The sequence below is a fragment of the Salvelinus sp. IW2-2015 genome, linkage group LG4p (genome assembly GCF_002910315.2).
Source record: "Salvelinus sp. IW2-2015 linkage group LG4p, ASM291031v2, whole genome shotgun sequence".
Classification (NCBI taxonomy): domain Eukaryota; kingdom Metazoa; phylum Chordata; class Actinopteri; order Salmoniformes; family Salmonidae; genus Salvelinus; species Salvelinus sp. IW2-2015.
This window is the reverse complement of record NC_036841.1, coordinates 4,248,808-4,274,654: the sequence shown is the minus strand read 5'-3', so window position 1 is coordinate 4,274,654 and position 25,847 is coordinate 4,248,808. Positions and strand designations below refer to the sequence as shown.

The 25,847-nt window shown below is 42.4% G+C and overlaps 3 protein-coding genes across 4 annotated transcripts in view; 1 reads left to right on the top strand and 2 right to left on the bottom strand.

Moving 5' to 3' along the window:
- The window catches only part of vps53 (VPS53 subunit of GARP complex), a 28,920-nt gene extending 28,546 nt beyond the window's left edge, over positions 1–374 (bottom strand). For both annotated transcript variants that reach the window (XM_023980782.2, XM_023980788.2), the window contains exon 1: positions 201–374. In XM_023980782.2, coding sequence (XP_023836550.1) covers positions 201–290 — 90 coding nt within the window. In that variant the 5' untranslated portion in view covers positions 291–374. The remainder of the gene's footprint in view (positions 1–200) is intronic.
- Positions 1–25,847, bottom strand: part of limk1a (LIM domain kinase 1a) — a 526,526-nt gene that overhangs the window by 159,637 nt on the left and 341,042 nt on the right. The window lies entirely within an intron of this gene.
- Positions 12,804–25,847, top strand: part of LOC111959295 (TLC domain-containing protein 2-like) — a 33,247-nt gene continuing 20,203 nt past the window's right edge. The window contains exons 1-3 of the mRNA XM_023980776.2: positions 12,804–13,210; positions 13,606–13,688; positions 20,023–20,105. Coding sequence (XP_023836544.2) covers positions 13,032–13,210; positions 13,606–13,688; positions 20,023–20,105 — 345 coding nt within the window. The 5' untranslated portion in view covers positions 12,804–13,031. The remainder of the gene's footprint in view (positions 13,211–13,605; positions 13,689–20,022; positions 20,106–25,847) is intronic.

Here is a 25,847-nt window from a genome sequence, read left to right as displayed (position 1 = left end):
TGCTAACTAAGTTAGCGAGAAATACAAAACTATACACTGACAATATGATGACTGTTGACATGTATTAAAAATAGCTAACGTTAGTAGCTAACTAGGATAGCAACACAGCTAACGTTAGGTAAGCTATCTAGCTCATGCCTGAATACAGACTACCATTTTCATTGTAGATAAGAAACGTATCCTTCTTAGCACATGATTACCTGCTCGATGGCCAACTGCACCTCTGGAGTAAGGTGCAAAATAGCCTCCAAATCCTCCGCAAATTCCAATTCTTCCTCCTCCATCATCATGCACAGCTAGCAAACTACCGCAGAAAGCCGAGGCAGGTCACTTCCTTCACCTTCTTCTTCTTCTGTGGATTTTAAGTGGCGTTTGGCAATTAAGGTGTATTACCGTCACTAACTGGATTGGAGCGTGGACCAGAGACAGGGAAGGTCTACATCCTACCCAATATTATCGTCTTCCTAAGGAAACTAAATACATAATTAAATCCTACATCCCCTGAAGATTTCCCCACAGTGCACTTAATCTTGGCTCTTCAACCCCATTACACCTCAAATCTAATAACAATCGCTCTCTTTCCCTCCCATATTTCTGGCACTGAATTAGAACGTGTTTCACTGTCTCTTCTCCTCCTGACACTGATCGCGCCTCCCAGTCCGATGTTTCCCCATCAATTTCAATGTACTATTGAGCCTYTGTGTCCCAATCTCAGATTTGTTATTACACTTTCCTCCCTTCTCCCTCCGCCTGAGGACCCTCCCTGCCCCCACCTTTTCCTGACTCTAATACCGGGCGCAGATGACGTGGATGTCGATTAAGGCAATCAACAACCATGCATTTCTCACCTCTGATTCAGAGGAGTTGGGTTAAATGTGGAAGTAACATTTCAATTGAATACATTCAGTTGTACAACTGACTAGGTATCCCCCTTTCCCTTTCCCTTTTTTTTTGTCTTCACTTTCCCTTCCTTTTCCACAACTCTTGCCATTTGTTTTTAACCACTGTTTTTATCAACCCCTTAGCTTCTGTTTTACTGATTGACAATTCCATCTCAACATTAGGATGTTTAAGAGTCTGCTTGGCGATAACATCCACCTCCTCATTCACCTCTACTCCCACATGAGCTGGTATGCAGAGGAACATCACAAATATCCCCATCTGTCTCACCCTATACAAGCACAGCAAAACCTCAAACAATACATCCAGTCTGCTCCGAAACACAAATTAATTTAATCTCATCAGCGCTGCACGGGAGTCAGAGCAGATGACTACCCTGTCTGGCCTCACGCCTTCCAGCCACTCTGCAGCCAAGAGTATGGCCATTGATGGGTTCTGACTTCTAAACCTGAAATATGAAATATCCTTGTTCACGGTACTGAGGGATAGAGGGGAATGCATGTTATTGTTATACATCAGGTATCATGTGGAAGAGAGAAGGGCCACGTTCTGGTACAAGTCAACAGGACAGCCGTGAGTTAGGGAAGTGTGAGGAATTTGGGCTCTTCCTAGAGCTGGCCGCCCTGCCAAACTGAGCAAATGGGGGGAGAAGGGCTTTGGTCAGTGAGGTGACCAAGAYCCCGATGGTCTCTCTGAAAGAGCTCCAGAGTTCCTCTGTGAAGATGGGAGAACCTTCCAGAAGGACAACCATCTCTGCAGCACTCCACCAATCAGGCCTTTATGGTAGAGTGGCCAGACGGAAGCTACTCCATAGTAAAAGGCACATGTCAGCCAGCTTGGAGTTTGCCAAAGGGCACCCAAACGACTCTCAGACCATGAGAAACAAGATTCTCTGGTCTGATGAAACCAAGATTGAATTATTTGGCCTGGATGCCAAGCGTCACATCTGGAGGACACCTGGCACCATCCCTATGGGGAAGCATGGTGGTGGCAGCATCATGCTGTGGGGATGTTTTTCAGCGGCAGGGACTGGGAGAATAGTCAGGATTGAGGGAAATATGAACGGAGCAAAGTACAGAAAGATCCTTGATGAAAACCTGCTCCAGAGCACTCAGGACCTCAGAATGTGTCGAAGGTTCACCTTCCAACATGACAACGACCCTCAGCACACAACCAAGACAACGCAGGAATGGCTTCGGGACAAGTCTCTGAATGTCCTTGAGTGGCACAGCCAGAGCCCGGACTTAAACCAGATCAAACATCTCTGGAGAGACCTGAAAATGGCTGTGCAGCGACGCTCCCCAGACAACTTGACAGAGTTTGAGAGGATCTGCAGAGAAGAATGGGAGAAACTCCCCAAATACAGGTGTGCCAAGCTTGTAGCATCATACCAAGGAGAATCAATGCTGTAATCTCTGCCAAAGGTGCTTCAACAAAGTACAGAGTAAAGGGTCTGAATACATATTTCAGTGTTGTTGTTTTTTATGAGAAAACAAATCTAAAAAACTGTTTTTGCTTTTTCATCATGGGGTATTGTGTGTTGATTGATGAGGGGGAAAAAAATATTTATTCAATTTTAGAATAAGGCTGTAACGTAACAAAATGTGGAAAAAGTCAAGGGGTCTGAATACTTTCTGAAGGCACTGTGTGTACAGTACATAGCTACCTCGATTACGTACCCCTGCACACCGACTAGGTACTGGTACTCCCTGTATATAGCCATGTTATTTCTACTCTTTATTTCTATTCATTATTCACTGGGCATTTATTCCTCATGTCACTATTTATATTTTTTATTTGATCTTATCTTTAACTCTGCATTGTTGGAAAAGGACCTGTAAGTAAGCATTTCACTGTTAGTCTACACCTTTTGTCTATGAAGCATGTGACATAAAATTAGATTTTACCGTGAGCTGATGCCAGCTGCCAATRTCCAATGTTGATCCTCTGGTCTTTCCGTATGGTGAGAGGAAAGGACGTCATGTCTCCATGTCTCCAAAAACATCTGGAATGTTGGTCCTCATGAACTGTATGGAAGCAGCAATGTGTTGGGTAGTGTAAACCATTAGTACCACAGTTATTACATCAACATAACTATAGTTTGTTAATGATAACCATCTCCATAGTTACCTATCAATGATGATAGCCTTTCTAGAATCCCCCTCCACCTGGCTTTCCTTCAGGAAGTCAGAGTTAGGGATGACATCTAAGGAGAGATCATGATGGTTACTTCAACAACTACAACAGTGTGTACGTTTGAGACATTGTGAAACCCCATCTATCAGACCTGGGTTCAAATWGTATTTATTTTCTTTAAAATATTTCAGCTCTGGTTGATTGAACTTGCCTGACACYGAATACTATTTGAAYCCAGGTCTGGTTAATTCAAACAAATGGTAGAAATAGGATAGGAAAGTTCCACAGAGACCATGTAGAGAGATTTAACAGTGAAAGTGTGAGCTGATGGARACTCTAATAGATAACTTATGTATATTTGAGGATATGTAGAAGTATCAGATTACCTACCAATCCCTGCTATCACCAAATCCATTTCCACGACTGCACCGCTGTTCAGAACAACCTCTTTCACCTACACAAACAACTATTTTCCATTTTAATCATCACTATGGGTCTTGAGAGAATGTAGATTACGTGTATTACAGTGATATAACACTCCCTAAGTGAGGAGGTTGTGATGATGTTTGCTGATGGGTGAATATTGGTTTACTTTACCTTACCATTCTCCCCTCTGATCTCCACCACTCTGTCGTTCATGTAGAACARAAGAGAAACACACACTCCTGTTGATATTTGTACTATCAAAACTTGAGATTTACATATTCATAAACGTTTGTAGCCTAGTGGTGGGTGTTGTATCAGGTAGAGTACATTACATATGATAACCATTGTCTCAGGCCTGTATTGTCATCTTCCCAATCTCTGGGCCCAGGCACCTCTCAAAGGGATATGAGCAGTTACCAACCATCACCACACTGGCAGCTTTATCTGCCAAGTAGGATGCCACTTCCATATTTATGACTTAAAAATGGAGGAGGGAAAACCTGGTTTTGAGGCACACAAATCAAATGAAAGTCTTACTTATCAAATTCAACAAACTTACCTTACTGTAACCAACCAAGCCACAAACCTATAGTATATAAACTATTTACACATTTCATTTGTAAATAAAATAAAAAAATAGGACTTCTCTTCAGTGTACAGTATGAAGTGATCTCTTTATGGTTAACCTATGAAGGAGGCTCCAATGACCACAGCTTTCTTTCCCACACAGAATTGGTGGATCTCCTTCTCGTCCTCGTAGCTCTGCAGTATCCTCACTCCCTCCAGCTCAGAGCCAGGACAGCTCAGAGGCCTCACCTTTAGGGAGGCAGGAATAGAGGGAGACGTGGGTAAAACGACAGCTAACATGCTAATATGCAGGCATGGGACAGAGCAGTAGATAGGCGTACAGATTCAGTAGTTTGACATTTAGAATTCAAATGGTCACCAATTCAAATTAGAATGTGATTGTCATGGAAAATATGGTGACAAACGCTGTAGGCCTACAGCTATTGGTGTCCTTTAGGAGTGATTTCTTTGCAGCAATTTGACCATGAAGGCCTGATTCACACAGTCTCCTCTGAACAGTTGATGTTGAGATGTTTCTGTTACTTGAACTCTGTGAAGCATTTATTTGGACTGCAATTTCTGAGGCTGGTAACTCTAATGAACTTATCCTCTGCAGCAGAGGTAACTCTGGGTGTTCCATTCCTGTGGAGGTCCTCATGAGAGCCAGTTTCATCATAGTGTTTGATGGTTTTTGCGATTGCACTTGAAGAAACTTTAAAAGTTCTTGAAATGTTCCGTATTGACTGACCTTCATGTCTTAAAGTAATGATGGACAGTTGTTTCTCTTTGCTTATTTGAGCTTTTTCCTGCCATAATATGGACTTGGTCTTTTACCAAATATGGCTATCTTCTGTATACCCCSCTACCTTGTCACAACACAAATGATTGGCTCAAACGCATTAAGGAAAGAAATTCAACAAATTAACTTTTAAGAAGGCACACCTGTTAATTTAAATGCATTCCAGGTGACTACCTCATGAAGCTGGTTGAGAGAATGCCACGAGTGTGCAAAGCTGTAATCAAGGCAAATGGGTGGCTATTTGAAGAATCTCAAATATAAAATATATTTGGATTTGTTTACCACTTTTTGGTTACTACATGATTTCATATGTGTTATTTCATAGTTTTGATGAATTCCCTATTATTCTATAATGTAGAAAATAGTAAAAATAAAGAAAAACTCTTGAATGAGTAGGTGTTCTAAAACTTTTGACCAATAGTGTACATCCTTTTTATAAAAAAAAMAAACATTTTCTAAACGTATTTAATTACTTGAATAGGTTCTCTCAGCCATGTGGATGATTGGAAACAAGGCAGCAAAGTTTGTTTGTCACCAGAGCATTATAGAGCATATTACTGTATACCTGTGAATAAATTCATGAAATGGAGAATGGATTAAACTAATTACCCATTTATAACCAGACCTTCATACAAACTTGCTATCCTGAATTCTTGACGCACAGTCGAAGGTGCTGCTATATGCTGCCAGCAGGCCCAAAAGCGAGCCACTCTGGGCGCCTAAGCAGCACGCGGCAATTTACTGTGTGCTAGTGTACATGAGCCGCAGGCCTACAATGGAATAATATATGTTGTATCTTGCAGTTGCAGCAAAAGTACTATAATATTAATAATCTATCCGATTGTGTGATGGGTGTGTGATAAGATCTTAATGTCCATCTTGCAGGTCAGACTCCAGACACACCATCCCAGTGACCTGTAGGAGCTTGACCCTGGCATTAACTCATATCTGCAATGGGGGAAAAATCATATTCCGCAGGGAAAATGTAAAAGGAAGGTTATCTCTGTAGTTTTCCCCCACAAATAAGATAATGCAAAGAGGATGGGTTAAAGAAGCCTTTATTTTGTAAAGAAAAAGCAAATGCTGTCAAATGGGAAATCCATTCTCTCCAAACACTTTTGTGTTTTCCAACCGATGGCGATGAGATTGCGTGCGCTGTCAAAATTGCGAACATAGTTTCCTAGAACAGGCCATGCATTTTCTAAATAACAAACTTTGCTCACCTGTTGTCCTACCAGGCAATGCACTGGTCCCGAGAAAATGAAACATTGAACGTATCTCTGTACAATACCGTTGGTCGCCTCTGAACATGGGGCCTTTTAGTTTTTTAACCAAAGAGTCGTTCGCGCGTGCATCCCAGTCTGTCACCGCGCAGATGGTCCCGAGAAGTCGGAGACCTTTTCTACCCACTGCAGCACCAAGAACCAAACCAAGCTGAACTCATCTTATCCAAGGGTGTAGGCGGGTTGCAATAAAAGAACATAGTTATATAATCCATACAGTCATACCCCACACCTCCTCGGGGCTTATTGCTGAAGTATAACACATGGTAACTGATGCCTGTGACGGGCCTGTCGGTCAGCATGATGTTATCAGGGGCGAAAATCTGATATCAACCTTGGAGGGGACAATTACATTAAATTTTCTCAAGAGCAATTCCTGAGGGGGCCACCAAAAGTAGTGCTGTAACACATAGCATACGTTGTAATATGTTAAATGTATATTGAGGAACCATAATTCCTACAACTGGATAATTGATAGGTACAGTAGTTAACTGAAGGGTTTTCCCAACTTGTTCAAATGTTTAAATCATTATAATTCTACTACTAATAATAGTTATAGCAGTGCTCCTTACCAGTCCAGTATGTATGCAGGTATTCGTACTTACAACCAGCAATATCAAGAAAGGTCAGTAGGGTAACAAGGTACTGTACACTGTACGGGTGAGTTTTCATAATACATGAACATGGTGTGATCACATCTAAAAGAATCTCCATTGAGACCATACAAAGTTGGTCTCCGTATTGAATTGACCTTTAAATTTGACTTTTTCTGATACATTTATATAGTCATTAAATACATGGGGAGAACAAGTATTTGATACCACGCGATTTGCAGTTTTCCTACTTACAAAAGCATGTAGAGGTCTGTAATTTTTATCATAGATACACTTCAACTGTGAGAGACGGAATCTAAAACAAAAATCACAGATAATCACATTGTGATCGATTTTTAAATTAATTAATTTGCATTTTATGCATGACATAAGTATTTGATCACTACCAACCAGTAAGATTTCCGCTCTCACAGACCTGTTAGTTTTTCTTTTAAGAAGCCCTCCTGTTCCTCCACTCCATTACCTTATTAAGTGCACCTGTATTGAACTCGTTACCTGTATAAAAGCCCTGTCCACACACAATCAACAGATTCCAACTCTCCACAATGGACCAACGACCAGAGAGACTGTGTAGGACATCAGGGATAGAATTGCTAGAACCTGCCACAAGGCTGGGATGGGCCTACAGGACAATAGGCAAGCAGCTTGGTGAGAAGGAAACAAGCTGTTGGCGCAATTATTAAAAATGGAAGAAGTTCAGAGATGACGGTCAATCACCTCTCGGTTGCGGGCTCCATGAAAGATTCACCTCGTGGGCATCAATGATCATGAGGAAGGTGAGGATCAGCCCAAATCACGGCAGGATCTGGTCAATTGACCTGAAGAGAGCTGGCCACTAGTCATCAAAGAAAAACCATTAGTAAACACCACTACGCCGTCATAGACTTAAATCGCTGCAGCGCACGCAAGGCCCCTGCTGTAAGCCAGTGCATGTCCAAGGCCCTGCTGAAGTTTGCCACTGACCATTCGCATGATGATCACAGAGGAATGGGAGAAGTCATGTGGTCTGATGACGACACAAACTAGAGCTTTTGGTCTAACTCCACTCGCCGTTTTGGAGGAAGAAGAAGAGGATGAGTACAACCCCAAGACACCATCCCAACCGTGAAGATTGAGCTGGAAACATCATTCTTTGGGATGCTTTTCTGCAAGGGACAGGACGACGCAGCCGTATTGAGGGGAGGATGGTGGGGCATGTATCGCGAGATTTGGCCATAACAACTCCTTCCTCAGGTAAAGAGCATTGAAGATGGTTCGGGCTGGTCTTCCAGCATGAAAACAAAACGAAGCCACCAAGGCATGGGCAACTAAAGGAGTGGCTCCGCAAGAAGGCATCTCAAGGCTATGGACAGTGGCCTAGCATCTCCAATCCTGAACCCAATAGAAAATCTTGGAGGGAGCTGAAAGTCCGTATGCCCAGCGGCGCCCCGAAACCTATCAGGATCTGGCAGAAAGGATCTGTAGGGAGGAGGGGCCAGAAATCCCTGCTGCAGTGTGTGCAACCTAGTCGAAGAACTACAGAAGACGTATGATGTCTGTAAATTGCAAACAAAAGATTCTGTATCCCAAATAGTAAGTCTGCTTTCTGATGTGATCAAAATACTTATGTCATTGGCAATAAAATGCAAATTAGATTACTTAAAATCATACTGTGATTTTCGGAATTTTTGTTTTAGATTTCCGTCTCTTCATAGTTGAACGTTGTACCTATGGATAAACAAATTGTATACAGAGGACAAAAACCCCCCCTCTACAGCTTTGTAAGGCTAGGACGGAACCTGCAAAACGGCCAGTGTAATCAAATACTGTTTCTCACCCACTGTACTTGTGCACCTGCCTGAGCTACCTACAATATCTTTACAAGAACAAAAAGCTTAAAATAAGTACAGTTCTAAAAGCAAAATAACTACTTCAATGAAAAACCCAAATAAATCAAACAAAATATCCTTCAGTCAGTGTCTCAACTCTTCMAACAGCAGCTATGGACAAGTAYGTCGCACWAAGTATGCAATTTTAAATAAAATAACATGAAATAAATMATTTGTAAGTGYACTGAAAACTACTAAACAAAAGAACAAATATCAATTACACCAGGGGTTCTCAAACAGGGGTCCATGGACTAATTGCAAGGGGTCCGTGAAATAAGAAAGTGTAATGAATGTAGTCAGTACCACAMGGTTTCCAGTAAGTTTACATATAATATAGAGTGGAGGTCCCTGAGGACCGCTCAAAACCTTGCCTCAAAATATGCAGGGGTTCCAGTACCCAAAAAAGGTTGAGAACCACTGCTATACACACTACTGAACAAAAGAACCGAGCATATGTTTGCGGGTTTCAATGGATCCAACAAATTGCTGGCAGATATTTTCCCTCTTGAGACTGTCCAGCCTGTCTTTATGTACATTACAGACAACTACGCCGTTCAGTCTCTCTTGGCCCATGCTAGCCCGTAACCAAGTCTTCAACCTGCGGAGTGCACTGAAACTCCTCTCARSCYYMMMWKRARRMMMYKGSMMCMMMAAMMAAAWTYYKRWYMRSMMCYYMAMYTKGKYMAAMMAMCCCCGCACCTCTACTGGAAGCCTCCTGAGGACCTCTGCTGCCTCTCCACTGCTGCTACAGGGGTATTTGTTGTGAAAGAGGGATCTGCACTGAAAGAGAATCTATGTTCAGTTCTGGGTACTGATCTAGTGAGAAGCGCTCTTTCCAACTTTTGCAGGACGTTTAGACTGTCCTGGTCAAATCGGTYGCCAAACTGAACCTCAACACCATCCAACACTTAAAAAAATTCTGCCCTATAGTGATCCACTGCTTTGCCAGCAAATCGTCTTGAATGCGTCTCAATGGATTCAATAGAGTCAATCAATGTTGTTGCTTTCTCATACAGTCAAAGGTAGCTTTCGTCATTTCTCTTGCCCCTAAGAGATGACMCCACACACTCGACTGCAGCCTGCATACCAGAGACAGTCTGAGTTTTCTTCTGTAGTGAAATGTTTAGACATTCAAGCTCTCCAAGAACAGCAGAGGCAAGTGTGAGGCCCAACACAGTCTTGCCYTTGCTGAAGTGCTCGAATAAGCCACTGGCAGTTGAAGCTGTCTTGGATGCAGATTTTGCCATCTCCTCTAGGCTGCTTAGTACCCGCTCATACTGCCCTAGCACAGCTCTAATAGCAGTATTCCACACAGTCCACCCTGACCAGGGTRGTCAGATTTGTATCTTTGGACGTGGCAATTGATTCAAACATGCTCTTAAACTTTCCTGACTGGCCATAGAGGACACCTAATTGATGGACCCAGGAAAGGGAATTCCGGATCAGTGGGRAGGCTGAGCAGCCAGCCTGTGTAATCAGATTTAYACAGTGTGCTCCACAATGGACATAGAGGGCTAATGGCTGCTGCCTCCTCACAATTGCCTGTGCACCTGTGTATTTTCCTGCCATGTTTGAGGCACCATCGTAACTCTGCCCACGTAAGCCAGACATGGGCAAATTGAGCCTCAACAACACATCAGTTGCCACTTTCGCAATGCCCTCGCCTGTTGTCTCCGACACCCTGTATAGCCCAATAAACTCCTTGTGAGGGACAAGGTCATGGTCAACATAACGCAGACAGACATTCTCCTGTTCAGCACCAGAGACATCTTGAGTACCATCAACAATTAATGAAAATTGTACAATCGGAAGAGACCTAATCTCAGCTGCAATGCCTCGAATGACTATTGGCCATGATGTTCAGAATTTCATTCTGTGCTTTGGGGCCTGTGTACATTGTGGTACGCTCTGTTAACCACTTCAGTAAAATGGGATCATCCTCTTCTGTCCTGTTTCAAAAGCGGGTATAAATTCCCACTGTCATCCGTGTGGCCTCTAAAGGCTTGTCCCTGTCTTACTACATGCTGCACCGAACTAACAATTTTCATCAAGCAATACCTTGCGTTATCCTGCTGGATAACTGGACACTGATTGGATTTAGCTGGTGTGCTGTTACAATTACAAAGTGGCGGTGGGTTTGGCAGTTTTGATGTGCTGTGAATTTTTCAATGGCTTTTCTCCAGTTCCTAAATCCTGCACTAATGAAGGCAGCATCTGCTCTTTGGCCAAAAGATGGCTGGCTTGAAAACCCTTGGCTACAGTGAAAACACAACACTCCTTTTATTGATGGATTATAATGTAGCCAGGGGAAATCGCGAAACCATCTCTCTTGAAACGTCAACACTCTGTTGGCAAGAGTTTGCGGTTCTATAAATTGTGGGTGTGGCTGATATGGTTTTGTGCCATCACTGTGGTAACTGGACAATGCTGTGCCACTGTCCCCTATACTGGTGCTGCTGGCAACAAGGGTGACACCTGGTCCTGCCGTGGCTGTGACACTGTCCTCTGAAGTCTCTCTCCCTGGCTCTTTCCCTTTCACCACCCTAACTGACTCACAGTCTGTCTCCTAGAAAATAAATAAGGTGTTTGCCGTACTCCTAACTACCGGTACCCAAAAAACTACACAATTAATCACAACAGCAATACCATTGCCGTAAACAAATCTTAGTTTAGTCACAAGTTTAAGTTGAGAGTGGGGGTATCCATGGCATTTTTCAATTATGTCCCTATTTAACAAGTCAAAAAAATTGAGAACCTTTCATAATGTTGCCAAACAAAGACTCAACAAACTTACCTGAGACTCCCTGCTCTGCCAATCTGTCCCTGCATATCTGTCCCCAGCTCTGCTGTCTGTGTGCCATCTGTTGCCTGTTCTGCCTAATGACATCATTGTGAAACATTTCCATTAGCATTTCACTTCTTTCTTATGAACATTTTATCAACTAGTCTTTGAGATATTAGGCTACTACGGTTCTTACTTGCGTTTTGGTGTACTTGAAAAATACTCTTATGTCCGTCTTTTTACTTTTTTCTGCCATTTTTCTACCTGGCTGGCTGGCCTAGCTGCACACACACACATTTACACAACACATGCTGCAACCTTTTGTAATTTTAATAGTTTGTTTCATATTGGCTGGCTTCCAACAATAGCTGAATTTGTAAAGCTAGCGAGCACCAATTCCGTTTCTGTGTGTTTGCTATAATCTTTGCTACCTGGTTAAATAAAGGTGAAATAAAATAAAATAAAAAAAGTTCACTAGCGACAATTTATCTTTTGCAACGAGACCATTATATATATTTAAGACAATGGTATAAGAGTGTGTAGTTCTGTTCAGTTTATCGCTAACCTTATCACAGGGACTTTGAAGCACTACAGCTGCATGCTGATCTTGGAATAAACTGACGTTAGCAAAGATTCCATCTTTGACGACGCCACATAAATGGAATAGGTACTAGCTAGCTTGATAGTTAATGTTTGCTTTAGTTTGCGCGCTAGCTCTGCAAATTCAGCTAGTGTGTGAACCCTGCCAACATAAAAATAAATAAATAACATTGCTATGGACCTGCTATGGATTGACTGGATTAACCTCACGTCAGTTACGTACATGTGCCTTTCGGACAGTAGATACGAACCCTCTATTACCTTGCCAGCTAAAGAACTGGCAGTGGATCAAACCATCGTGAGGCAAAGGGCGGGGGAGGTCGCAATCTTTTGAAACTTAAAAACGCGCTATTAAGTGTCTATAATCAGCACAAGTGCTTTCATTGCGTATTATTAATATTATTGAAATTACATAGTTATGTTTACAGTGATATATTGGGGGGGACAAATCATATTTTTCCCAAGATGGGGGGGTCGTGTCCCCCCCGTCCCCCCTGGGATTTCCGCCTATGTGTTACTTGAACATGAATGAAAATGAGGTGTGCTCTTCGGTAGCCTACTAGGGCAGGGTTTCCCAAACTCGATATGCCTAATAGATTAGGAAAATAAGGAGTCAATATGGATGAGGGAGCAATTATAACTACTACACAAGATACATATGTCATATTCTGAGTAGTAGCCTAATTAGCGGTCATGTATGCAATGACCACTAATCACATACCGTATATAGGAGTTACAAAATCAATTGTGTGGCCTAATATCTACCATGACCACAAGAAGTCGCACTTTTCAACACAAAATCAACGTGCGTCTATTTTGTCTGGTACATTTCATGAAAAAAACTATTCCCATAACGCTTTATGAATGAACAGAGGGGCGGTGATAAATTCATGACGCATACTTCAGTGAGTGTAGTTGCGTCCGCTTTGACAGCGTAAATATTAGTCCCGAGCAGAGAGAGCGAGCGCGTCAGATCTTTAACAACTACAGCGCGCGAATTTTCAGACGTTGAATTCTTCAAGTGGAGAAACACACAGACAGGAGTTGGTCGTGGCCATGGAGTTGAATTCAGTGATTTTGACGGCGGGTGGCTCTATTGGATTTTTTAAACTTGTCAATTGTGGTGTCAGTAAACTCCCTATACCTGAGTCTGCTTGCAGAAACGCCTGGAAATGGAGAAATGTATGCACATCTTTCACACACAGTCTGATAACTGGGATATGGGCTGTACTGTGGTGAGTCGTTTTCCACTGCCATGATGCTTAAAATGTAAAGATACATTGTTTTCAATTAGCCCACTGAAAGCTTATACGTTACAGACTAGTAACTGATATAATAGGTTTTATAATACATTTTCATATGTTGATTTTTGTCGGATAAGGTAACGGAATAATGTGGACAATGTTTTGTTCTGGACTGAATTGTGAAATGTTAAATCAATGAATCTATGGTCATATAAAATGCTTCAGATTCTACTTTTATCTAGCCTACACATATTTTCACTATTCTAATTCTGTCAATTTCTCTCCCAATAATAATAAAAAAACATTTCATTGTTTTGAATAAAATATCAATTTTAATTGCTTTCTGCTTATTATCGCAAATGAATTTGTCTATTCTTCCCCTACAGCTTTTTCGTACACCCACAGATGGCCGAAGATCTGATAGGAACCCATTCTGTTTTCTCGCATGCGTTGGTTTCTGTATCAATCGGTGAGTGTGTGTGGGTGGGCAGAGGTAAAGGGAAGGGGTGTGTGAGCTGTCCACGCATAGCCACAGGAAGTAGGGGTGCTGGAGGTGCTGCAGCTCTCCCTGATCATTTAAAATAATTTTCCCAAAATTAGGTTATAACAAATAATTTCCCCCAAAATGATATTACTTCTGTCTAAACAGACATTAATCAAATTATTCAAAATACTACACCAGAGAGCTTAATTTAGCTACAGGGGGTCAATAAAAAATAGCMGTGGATTAAGTTTTATCACAGGCATTTACAGTTGGGAAGGCTGCAATTTGACCAATACACCCGCCAAATATATAACCGCTTGTTCCGTTGTAGCCAACGCGGACTGATTGAGACAAACACACGCAGGCACTCACACACGCTAGCACACACACTATACACACACGTATATTTTTAYATTGTTATATGGTGGTATTATACATTTTGTTGTAAATATGTAGTGGGTGTCACGACTCCCGCCGAGGGTGGCTCCCCTGCCTGTTCGGGCGGCGCTCGGCGGTCGTCGTCACCGGCCTACTAGCCGCCACGATCCCTTTTTCCCTTGTCTGTTGGTTTAGTCTTATTAGTTGCACCTGTTTCTTTTGTGTTTCTTGATTTCTGGTCTATGTAAACCTGTTAGGCCCGCTTGGGGTTGTGCGGGATTATTTTGTGTTCACTGTCGGTGTTGGATTATTTTCTCTCCGGATCGTTTTKCCCTGTGTGTTTGGGCGGGTCAGTGTTGCTGCGCCCTGTGTTTGACGTAACTGTTTTTATGACGGAGAGAATAAATCGTCTATTATTGAACCCTCTGCTCTCTGCGCCTGACTCCTACCTTCSACACCTAGTAACTCGTGACAGTGGGTTAATGATGTTATTTGATGTACTTTTATTAAGAAAAGTGTTTGCTAATTGTGTGATGTGTCTGGACCCCAGGAAGAGTAGCTGGCAGCGGCTAATGGGGAGTTTATAGAGTGTGCGACTATTTTTATAGCAGCTAATGGGGAACCATAATAAATACAAATAGATATAATCCATAGAAGGATTTTGGAACTTTGACTGTTAAACTCATGGCTACACTAGCAAAAGTGACTAGGAAGATTTGAATGTATCGAACATTTGAGAAATTTACCGGTCATCCATATGCACTGGGTTCATAACCTAATAGGATGCCCACCCACGCAGCCAGCAAAATCAATATATTTATTTTATTTTATTTAACTAGGCAAGTCAGTTAAGAATAAATTCTTAATTACAATGATGGCCTACCCCGGGCCAAACCCAGACGACGCTGGGCCAATTGTGCGCCGCTCTATGGGATTCCCAATAACGGTCGGATGTGATGCAGCCTGAATTCAAACCAGGTACTGCAGTGACGCCTCTTGCACTGAGATGCAGTGCCTTTGACCGCTGCGCCACTCAGGAGCCCTAAATGAGGGACATTAGCCAAATAAGCCACATTTACATGTCGTTAAAAACAGCCTATAACAACTTACAAAAACACTATTCCTTGTGTTTCGTTGTGGGTTTTTACTTTCCTAAAGCAACAATTGTCCCCCTCACGTTTCAGCTGTCAGAGATTTGAGCACTAAATGCATCATCGTAAGGGATGCACAGGCCTATAGGCTTAGGCATCTACTGTGACATTAATATTTTWAAAATAAATAAAAATGAAGAGAAACTTAGCCCTAGCCCCAGAGAAAGAGAGAGGTATGCCGGCGGCATGCTATGACCAACATGCAGGTCTTTATCCTTGTCAGATAAGCTACTGCGTCTGCTATACAGAAGGAGGATAATTCATTATTTTTCGATCAGAATATGTTCTATAAAGATAAACATTATATTGTTARATTACAGGAGTAACTCTGGTAGGTATAAAACATTCTTCCGCACCTCAAATTCAACTGTCAGAGTCAGTTGGAGCGCCAGTGCGCACTGCCTTCATATCATAGGACTGCAGTATAATAGGCTAATAGCCACACAAAACCTTCACAAGTTTCTGAACTTTATCAAGGTAATGTAAAAAGTAAAGCCATTGTTTATAGGGAAAATACAATCAGGATATTAATACATTTTAGCAGACGCTCTTATCCAGAGCAATTAGGATTACGTTTCTTGCTCAAGGGCACACTGGCAGATTTTTCATCAAGTCGTTTAGGGGTTTTGAACCATTGACCTTCAGTTAATGGCCCAATGCTCTTAACCACTAGGCTACCTGCTGCCTATCAGATCTTGGCAAACAACATGGAAATTAATTTGTCCAAAGAAAATGGCTCAACAGAATCAAACAGAACACTTGCAAACTGGTTTAAACCTTCACAAAAGTTTTGAACATGCTATATTGCAGCAATTACCAAGAAAGGCTAGTGCTTACCGTACCCAAATAACAGCAATAGTCTAATTATATTTATTTTACAACAGGCCTACTTATAACCTATCTTAAACTAAATACGGAGCACACAATTAAAGACAGATTGAACTTAATTTAGCCAACAAATGTCTTAACAGAATAAAACAAAACACACTTTGCATATTTAAAGATGCACTATGCAAAAATCCGCCATTTCCTGGTTGCTAAAATTCTAATAGTTTGCCTAATTTCAGTTTATGTGATAAAACAAGCAAGTATAGTGTAGAGAATCAAGGTCCCATCTAAACCACTGTGAAATATATTTCTCATAAACAAAAATATTGTATTTTAAGCTGTTTTGAAGCTGGTGTACAAAACCGAAAGTAAAAGAAGCAAAAACTAAATGTAAGAATTGGAAGCATAAAAATAGCGCCCATAGAGCAGATCTACCGTGTTTTAGGCTTGCTTTCAATGAGATCTATAACTCTCACATTTATATGCGAATTTGGTTGGGTTGCCAAAAAGTTACATATTGCAGCATTGAAGAATTAGATTGATTAGATTTATTAGATTGATAAATAGGTCTACAATAATAACAATGATATACAATAATAATGATAAAACAAATTATACTGATACTTTTGGAAGGGCTGGTGAAGCGGTACCAGAGCACCAAGTCTAGGTCCAAGAGGCTTCTAAACAGCTTCTACCCCCAAGCCATAAGACTCCTGAACATCTAATCAAGTGGCTACCCAGACTATTTGCACGCCCACCCCCTCTTTTATACCACTGCTACTATCTGTTATTATCTATGCATAGTCACTTTAATAACTCTACCTAGTTGTACATATTACCTATATTACCTGGACTAACCGGTGTCCCCGCACATTGACTCTGTACCAGTACCCCCTGCATATAGTCTCGCTATTGTTATTTTACTGCTGCTCTTTAACTACTTGTTACTTTTATTTCTTATTGTTATTCGTATATTTTTTTAACTGCATTGATGGTTAGGGGCTTGTATGTAAGCATTTCACTGTAAGGTCTACCGTCACCTGTTGTATTCGGCGCATGTGACTAATACAATTTGATTTGATTTGAAGCAGTGTGGGACTCAGACTCTACAACCTCATGTTTGTAATGTGACACAATGAGGGGAAAAAAGCTGAAAAGTTTTTGCCTATATTCTGACCTGCAACACCAGGCCCTGTATTCATAAAGTCTCAAGGTAGGGGTGCTGGTCTTGTATCAGTTTTGCCTTAATTTAGATCATAATGAATAATATTATATAAACAGGGGGGACCTGATCCGATATCAGCACTATGACACACTAGGCTTAGTGAAGCTGGCTGGATCAACAGATTAGACCATCAACAACAGTGGCACTGCGATGTGGAACACACACCACCTTCCACGACATGTATATCCTCTATAGATGGTCATGGATTGATCCTGACATGTTCTGCCACACCAATTCACTGAGGAGCTGGACTCCCTTAATTGTGGCTAAATTGTTTCGTAACTGTTGCTTGTGGTTACTGATGCATTCATATGGCAATTTTCTATTATTTGTATGGTTATCTGTCACAATGATCTGTGAGGATCATTATAAGGCAACTATGAAATTGTGTGGATGGACACACTGGACTGACAGACCACCTGACCATGTCTATCTCTCAGGTGATTTCGAACAATACTGTGTGTGTGTGTGTGTGTGTGAGGCAGCCTATACCCTTCCACTGATCTCTCCCCCAATCTCCCCAACACGCTTCACGTGTCTGACAGCAAAAATTGCTCTGTAGATTGAGAATTAAGCCTGCAGCACAAGTCAAACACCAGACCATAGCTTTCACATTTTTAGGAGTCTCGGCTAGATGGACAAAATCTTTACGCCAAGCTTAGAGTAAACCCCAGCAGTACAGCTCCTTTAAATATAACTTCCTCTATTTTGACTTTGACTCTAATTGGCTAGTGTATTGTTTCCCCCAATGGCATGAGCCCATTTAAATGACCGCATGCCACGCTATAAACTGCTAATTTATTGGATATGTGCCTGGCTAACAAGGGCTCCAACAAGGGCTCCCTTAGAATTCCAAGGATTGTTAGCATTCTCCCAGAGAATCCCACCCACCCCTGAATGCTGCCTGCCAGTGTTGTTAGTTTTGCCAGAGTTCTAGAATCAATGGTGGGGCATTATGTTGCTTCGTCCCAGGCACCGCTCCGGACCTACCCCCGTAGATCACGTGACCCTAGAATGGGCCGTAGCGCCTGAGAAGAAGGCTGTTGATTTATGCCACAGCAGCCTGCCCGGGTCAAAGGCCATCTGTAACAGAGAAGGGAGTCAGGGTGAGGAAGGTAAGGATGGTGCGTCCTCTGGGCCCTGCCTAAAACAATGTGGCGTGACCATGACACTGAGCCTATAGTATTGTTGTCTCTATCAGGCCACAATGCAAAGCCGGAAAGAGAAAGTATTTTCACTATAGGCAATTTCAACATGGCAGTTTGGCCACATAGTGAAAACCCACTATATGTTCGGAGGCCATATTGACAATGTTTGTTTGTTTTTTTGCTCTGATTGACCAAACAACACTAGCCTGGGWCTCTGTTTGTGGGCCAAGTTGATGATGTCAGGCCAAGGCAAAGGTGTTGACATTTTGGAATGCAGAACAGTTACATTAGGTACCCTCCCAGGCTGACCAAAGGTAAACGCAGTGTTAGGCACCAAACATGACACTCATGAAGTGCCCCTCTCCTATTGGGTGTGTCATTCTTTTCATTCAAAAATATTTTTGTTTTGAGAATCTGTGATCGTTCACAAAGATTTTCTGATAATAACTATTTCAGTAGACTTCTGTATTATTAGTTACCATCTCAAGAACCAAACATTCCAGGGTTTGGCTGTCAGCCAGTATAAAGACAAGTTGTGTTTGATCGCCATGTCGTTGGACGGTCACTGCCCAAAACCCACAGAACGGAAGAGTTTGGCTCCAGTCCCCATTGTGACAACATATAGAGCTATGCTGCTGTCGTATTTAAACACTACTCAAAAAATACAACTTTTTCAGCCACGAGTGGTGTTAGACAGGTTGGAGAMTGGGGCAGAAGGACAGGGGCAGGGGGAGAGAGAGATAGAAAGGGGGAAAGAGAGAGACACACAGAGGGAGAGGCAGAGAGAGACAGAACCAATGAATCCTTATAAAACACTGTCAGTGTCGTAATGATAAGAGAGCCTGTTGGAAGGCCAACTGGCAGAGTGTTGGTCACATGTTACCATGGTTCGATAATGTGAACGCTTGACCTAGGTTGCCTGTCTTCACTGGTTGTAAAATKKCTTTTCTTTATACACCTCTAGGAATGATAAAATATGAATGGATGACACTTTTTAAAAATCTAATATTATGGCTCCTATTCAGTCAAAATCGATTCCCAATGCACAGTGAGAATTATTTTTGGGATTCAATTTGGACGATTTGGTTAAGTAAACATCAGTTGTTTCTTCAGCGTGTGTTTGTCATATACTGTAGCAACTGAGGATGCTCTCAAGGTGCACATCTCATCACTATATTTACAGAAGCTTTGGTGTTGTCAAATGGATGTCAAATGGAATATGTAGTAGGAACACAGACTGGGGTTAATTCTAGTCTGCCCTAGAGGAGAACCTCCTCCCCTACACACACACGCACGCGCACGCACACACGCCAGACTATCTTTAAATCTTCATTATTTTTACACCATTCTGAAAACCCATCTCCATGGTTACACCCATAGCGGAGGACTGATATAAATAGTGTTCTCTAACTGACATCTTGGTTACCATCCTTGGTTTCGTCATGGAAGCGACTGGCAAGAGGGGTCCCCACTAAATATACTTGATATGCCAAATGGTCCTCTACTGAAAAAGCCTTTGTTCTATCGATCTCCATTCCTTTGTTTTGGTTCTAAGCTAGAATATGCCTTTTCTATGTTTTGTTCAACAGGTTACTTCATCTATGACTTCCTTGATATGGTGCTTAACCAGAAGATGATCCTGTCATGGGAGCTCCTATTCCATCACACAGTGGTAAGTGGTCCTCCTGGTAGCATCTAGGAGGTTTGAGGTACACGTTGTGTACAACCACAGATCTAGGATCAGGTTACCTTACCTCACTCACCATAACCTTGATCATTAGGGGGATGGTGAATATCTGACCCTGTATCAGCGGTTAGGTAAAACCTAGCCTAGAATCTCCTGTCTCAACCTTATTATCTAGCTAACACACCCACCAGAGAATACTGAAACAGTGCACACACATTTTACACATAAAACCACCACAGTCATTGGACCCTGTTAGCATACAGCACAGATCAAATCACATTTCAGTTTTGCAGATGGCATCAAAGGTGCAGCAAAATGCTTATCTCTCTAGCTCCGACAATGCAGCAATATATAGCAATACAATAACAATAATCACATAATAAAAAATAAAAAAATAAAAAGAAGAACAAGAAATGAAGACGTATCAGAACCTGACTGTTAACCTTGTCCAGCTAGCATTCCTCATCAGGCTCCTGACYTGTCAGACATCCCCTTGAGGATGTCAACCCCCAGGCACTCCAGTGTAACAGAGGTCTTTGGACAACCACCCTCGCATGATGAGTAGATTTGCCAGAGACCTGATGAGTTGCATTGGCTCCCTAAGTCAATGTCTAGACGTTAGCTTAGCAGGCTAATGTGCTCTTCTGTCCCTCAGAAAATTGAGTTCTAACCCCATCGGTCACAGTAGCTAGGAACTACCCCTCATTATCGTTCTCTTTCCCATCAAAGCTAGACAGCTCCAGTACTACGTAATAGGCCTCAAATGAGAGCACCTGGTGAAGAGAAATGCTCATTGTTCATCATTGTCCTTTKAGAAAAGTGTTCATTGTTTACCAGCGTTCTTGAGAAAGACCTGATGGTCTTGTTTTCATTCCCTTGAGAATGAATGTCTCATCTTTGTAGAATGCTGCTCGAGGATTTACCTCAGGGAATAAAGTTGCCAGTTGGGAACAGATCTAGGATCAGTTTTTCCCTCCCCCCATCCTAACCTTAACCATTGAGGTGTAAAATGCTAAACTGACCATGGCATGCGCCAATGGTCGTCTGCCTGACCCATTTCCATGGCAATGCTGAGCTTTTGAAGACCTTTTTGTTTGAGGACCTGTTTGGGATGTTGATGTACATTTTTAGATGAGTGGATAGATGATTTCTGTAGGTTTGCACCTGCCTTTCAAGGATTGTGTTGTGTCGGTCTCTGTCTGCCTGTCTCATAGATTTCTTACTTATATACTTAATGTTTGTATATACCCGTCTGAAATTGAGCCAATGTATGTGGGTACATGCCTGTTTATATGTGTGAGCCTCTATAAGTGTGTGTCTCAGTATCTCTCGCACACATGCTGGTGAGTAGTACAGTATTCACACTCAGCCTCTCATGTGTATGTATGACTCACAGCTGGCTGTTCCTCGTCAATGTATCAACACTGTCCAGGGCAAGTCCTGCATATCTAAACTGACTGACTGACTGGACTCATCCTGCCAGGCAGCTCCATATCTAAACTGACTGACTGGCTGACTGACTGGATTCAGCTCAGCTTGTCAGGCAGCTCCACCTGCTTCTGGCCCTGGAAGGTTAGTGAACCAGTGTATTTTGGCTCAGTCTCTCCCTGGACTCCCAGCTCCCCTGATGTCTCCCTATGGTTCTCATCCTCTCCTATCCCAGGGCCAGCAGCCAGCCAGCCAGCCAGGCAGCCAGCCAGCCAGTCCCCCATTCTGAGGTTTTGTTGTTGTTGCTCTTTGCTCCTTTTATTTGCTGGAAGCTCCATTCAGGACAGGAGAAGGAGGAGGTATGGATGAGTGTTGACAGACATGGCTGTGGCCTGGGAGGAACTAGGACTTCCACTTTTCCTCTCCTTCTCTCACATCCTCCTTTTTCTCTGTGTTGTGATCCCTTTCTTTTCCCCGCTCCCATCCTCTCTTTATCTCCTTATCAGTCTTTCTTTATTCTCTCTCTCCTTCTCTCCTTGCTCTCACTCTCTCTTTTCCTCCTTCCACCTGGTGTTTACTGCTGGGGTCTGGGCCTGGCAGTAATGATAAATAAGAACATTGTTTTGTGATTTTGGGGAGAAGTAAACGGAGAGAAACTCTCTTTCTGAATCTGAGATCTCAATGGAGCATTTCGTTGGTCTTTGCTATTGTCTTGTTGACAATTTCTATGGTTTGCGGCAAAAACCGCCTTCGTTTGGCATACCCCATCCTCATCCTCTGAAAGTAATGTTGGTTACAGTCACTCACTTTGTAATCCTGTAGAGGCGTTTCTCTGAAATGCAGACTTAACAACACTAAAGACTCAAGCTAAGGACCGACGCAAAAGAGTTAACAARGAAAAGCTGTAGTAGTATTTCCAGTAGTCGTCGACCAGGGTTCGTATTCATCAGGGTATATCGTAGCAAAATGGGTCAAAACGATGTGCAACGCAAAACATAAACTAGGGTTTCTTATTGGACAAGTTCAGATAGAAGGCTACCTCCCAGTTTCAGCCCGTTTTCTACCATTTCATGTCTAGTGAACATGACCCAGTCTTAATAACTGGGGGTGGATAAGCTGTCTGTCACGTTCCTGACCTGTTTTCTCTTGTTTTGTATGTCTTTATTGGTCAGGGCGTGAGTGTTGGGTGGGCAGTCTATGTTTTCTATTTCTATGTTGGGTTTTGTGTTCGGCCTGGTATGATTCTCAATTAGAGACAGGTGTGTATCGTTTGTCTCTGATTGAGAGTCATACTAAGGCAGCCAGGGTTTCACTGGTGTTTTGTGGGTGTTTGTTTCCTGTGTTAGCGTTTGGGCCACACAGGACTGTTGCAGGTTAGTCACGTTTGTTTATTTGTAGTGTTTGTTGGTTTGCCATTAAAATCATGAATACCTCCTACTCCGCATCTTGGTCCGATCCATGCTCCTCCTCGTCTGAGGAGGAGAACGACATTGACAGCCGTTACACTGTCAAACRTTCCATGGAAACTTGGGGATTTTTTCCACATAAGTGGAGCTTGCTGGGTAAGAAAGGCGGGAGTTCTCTTACAATGACATATGGGTACACCACTGGCAGTTTGACACAGAGCAACACAGAGTCCCCTAGTATAGCCAAACAACTACTGACCCCTCCCTTCCTTTGGGAAACTGTCTGTGCCAGAAATAGGGCACCTGTAACAACACAGCACTGCCCCACTCAGATCTGACTGAGAAGATACTGTAAAATATGTATGAAAAAGCATCATGAAGATTCATAACAGAAGATAAGGGCTTTATAAGTGTCTGGAAACAGAACGAAATGCACAGACATTCTGACAAACACTAGATTTGCATTTGCAGAACTGTAGAAGTTGTCAGGTACGCTTTTTGTTTCAAGGGGTTTTTCTCCTGTAGTTTCAGTAACATTTTTGGAGCTGCCACTGCCCTYGACTGGGTTCATGGAAAAACAAGGAATCATTTACCATAAAACACTCCCCTCTCCTCCTCGTGTGCTGCCACAGTTGGCCATGATATTTGGAAATATTAAGGTTGCTATGAACGAGGGTGAGTAGATGCTAGAGAACTGCTGCAGAAGTTCATGAAAAAAGCATTTTGAAAATGGCATTGCATCTAATACAGTTCATTTAAGATATGTAGATCAGCAGGGAAGATGTCATTTGACTCTAGTTGCTTTTATAATTGAACTCTCTATAGCTACGCTCTCAGTTCAAACATTCTYTCACTGTCAGATGTTTTTGAAGGTTTCCACAGTGTGTTTGCCATTTCCCTCATCCCTGTCTCGTTACGCATAATTGAGTTCGCTTATTTGTAGTGCTTAGTGCTGGTAGGGAAGCGAGTGTCATGTGCTACCCTCTAACTGATATTTGGACTGCTGTGTTCCATCTTTGAGATCTACTATCTTATCCGTTCCCCTACATTCTGTATGTGCCCTGTCTACTACTGCTGCCATATTGGGAACCCAGTCTACCCTCCTTGATCCTCCCTCAGGTTCTCTCACCCCATCTCCATGCTTAGTCTATTCTCCACTTGAAGGGTCATAAAACACCAGCCTAAAGATATGAATGGAACTCTGTTCAGTTTACTACGGTGATGATTGATATAAGCAGGCAGTATTGGAGAAGCTGGAAGTTTCCACTTGCTCCCTGTGAGAATGTCATGCGATTGGATCCGTGATTTAGGCCTAACTTGGAGACTCAGTGTTCTACAAGAACTTCCGCATGGCCGTATTTGGCCGCCACCGGTGGCTGTGTCACTGTGGTGTGGTGTGACACTTATGGAATGTCATGCCTGCCAGCTTCTCTTCTCMTCCTTTCCTCTCCTGTCCTCTCATTTCTTCTCCCCCAAGCTTCTTCTCTACAGACCCTGATAGTCCTACTCCTGCAGAACAGTCTTTCTCCATGTCCCCTCGTTCTGTCATATTCCACTGACTCGCAGTCTAATATGGCCGCAGTACAGCTGTGGTACATGCCATGCATTCTGCTTCGTCATTCCAACATTTTTGAACATTCTCAACCCCCTGCTCTCTCTTATGTGTACTCTAAAAGCAAAACAGCAAGTTGAGTTTTAATATCTAATTTGCTTCGGAAGTAAATTCCTTAACATACATTTCCGTAACATGTGGTTTGTATGGTTTGTTAAATTGTGGTTTACTTTTCACAAACCACTAAAATGTCCCTGGACTTGAAGAAGCAATGCCAGCAGGAGCAATTTCATTTGTATAGTAGGCTGCTGAATGCATTTGCAAAATAAATATTCCAAAGAACTTCATGTGTTTCACACAGACACTCCCATTTTGGCCAGGGTTCTATTCTGTGGGTTGAGGAGCCAGAAGGAATACCGCTTGCCGTTTATTTTTGCGCAATTCTCATCTCTTTTAACATGTCGCCTTAACCTAGAGCTATGAGCTATAACCTCATGTGGTGTTTTAGCGCTGTCACTGCATGAATGTTATTAGAACTTATAATAGCCAAAGTGAGAACACCAGTTTTCAGTTGGGCTGCCATTCTACCCMGCATCCACCCACCTACTGAGTAGTACAATAGAGAAGGATAATGGGATTCAGAGTGAGATTGAGTGTGAAGGGTAGGAAAGTGGGGTGAGGGAGAGAACGTGTCTATAGATTCTTGGCAGGAGAGTCGGGGTGTGTTTTGCGGCCACATCTCTTTGGAGCAGGGAAACACTCCAAAGAGCACCTGGTGTGTTTCCAGACAGGAGACATCTGGTCTCCACATGAACCCCCTCTCATACACACTCAGCCCAGCAGTCCACCCCCATATCCCCTACACCCACACAGTCAAAACATCACCCCATCCCCCACGAATCCACCCACTCAAGACAGCCTCCGCCCCTTTCATCATTTAGCTTTCCATTCCTCAGTGTTGTTCTATACAGTAAACCACTCACCCAATGATACCATCCTATCTAAGGCCCCTCTCATCCAATATCCATACATAGAGTGAACCAGTCACTTAACTATAAACCAGTCAACCATAAATCATGCAGGGCACATGAGTAAAGTTCTCAAAAATGCAAGTAAATACATTTTCTTTGAATTCTAATAACTCAGGGAACTGTAAACATTTTGTTGTACGCTGGTATTGGACAGAAACATATTTCTTGTGCCTAGGGCCTGACAATAAGAATGCCAACAACGTCCCCTAGAGAAAAAGTCCTTGCGAAGTCATGATGTCCATACATTGTTATGAAGTGTCCACATTGTCAGAAAAACCCCACATTGTCCCCACGGTCCCCTCATTGTCAT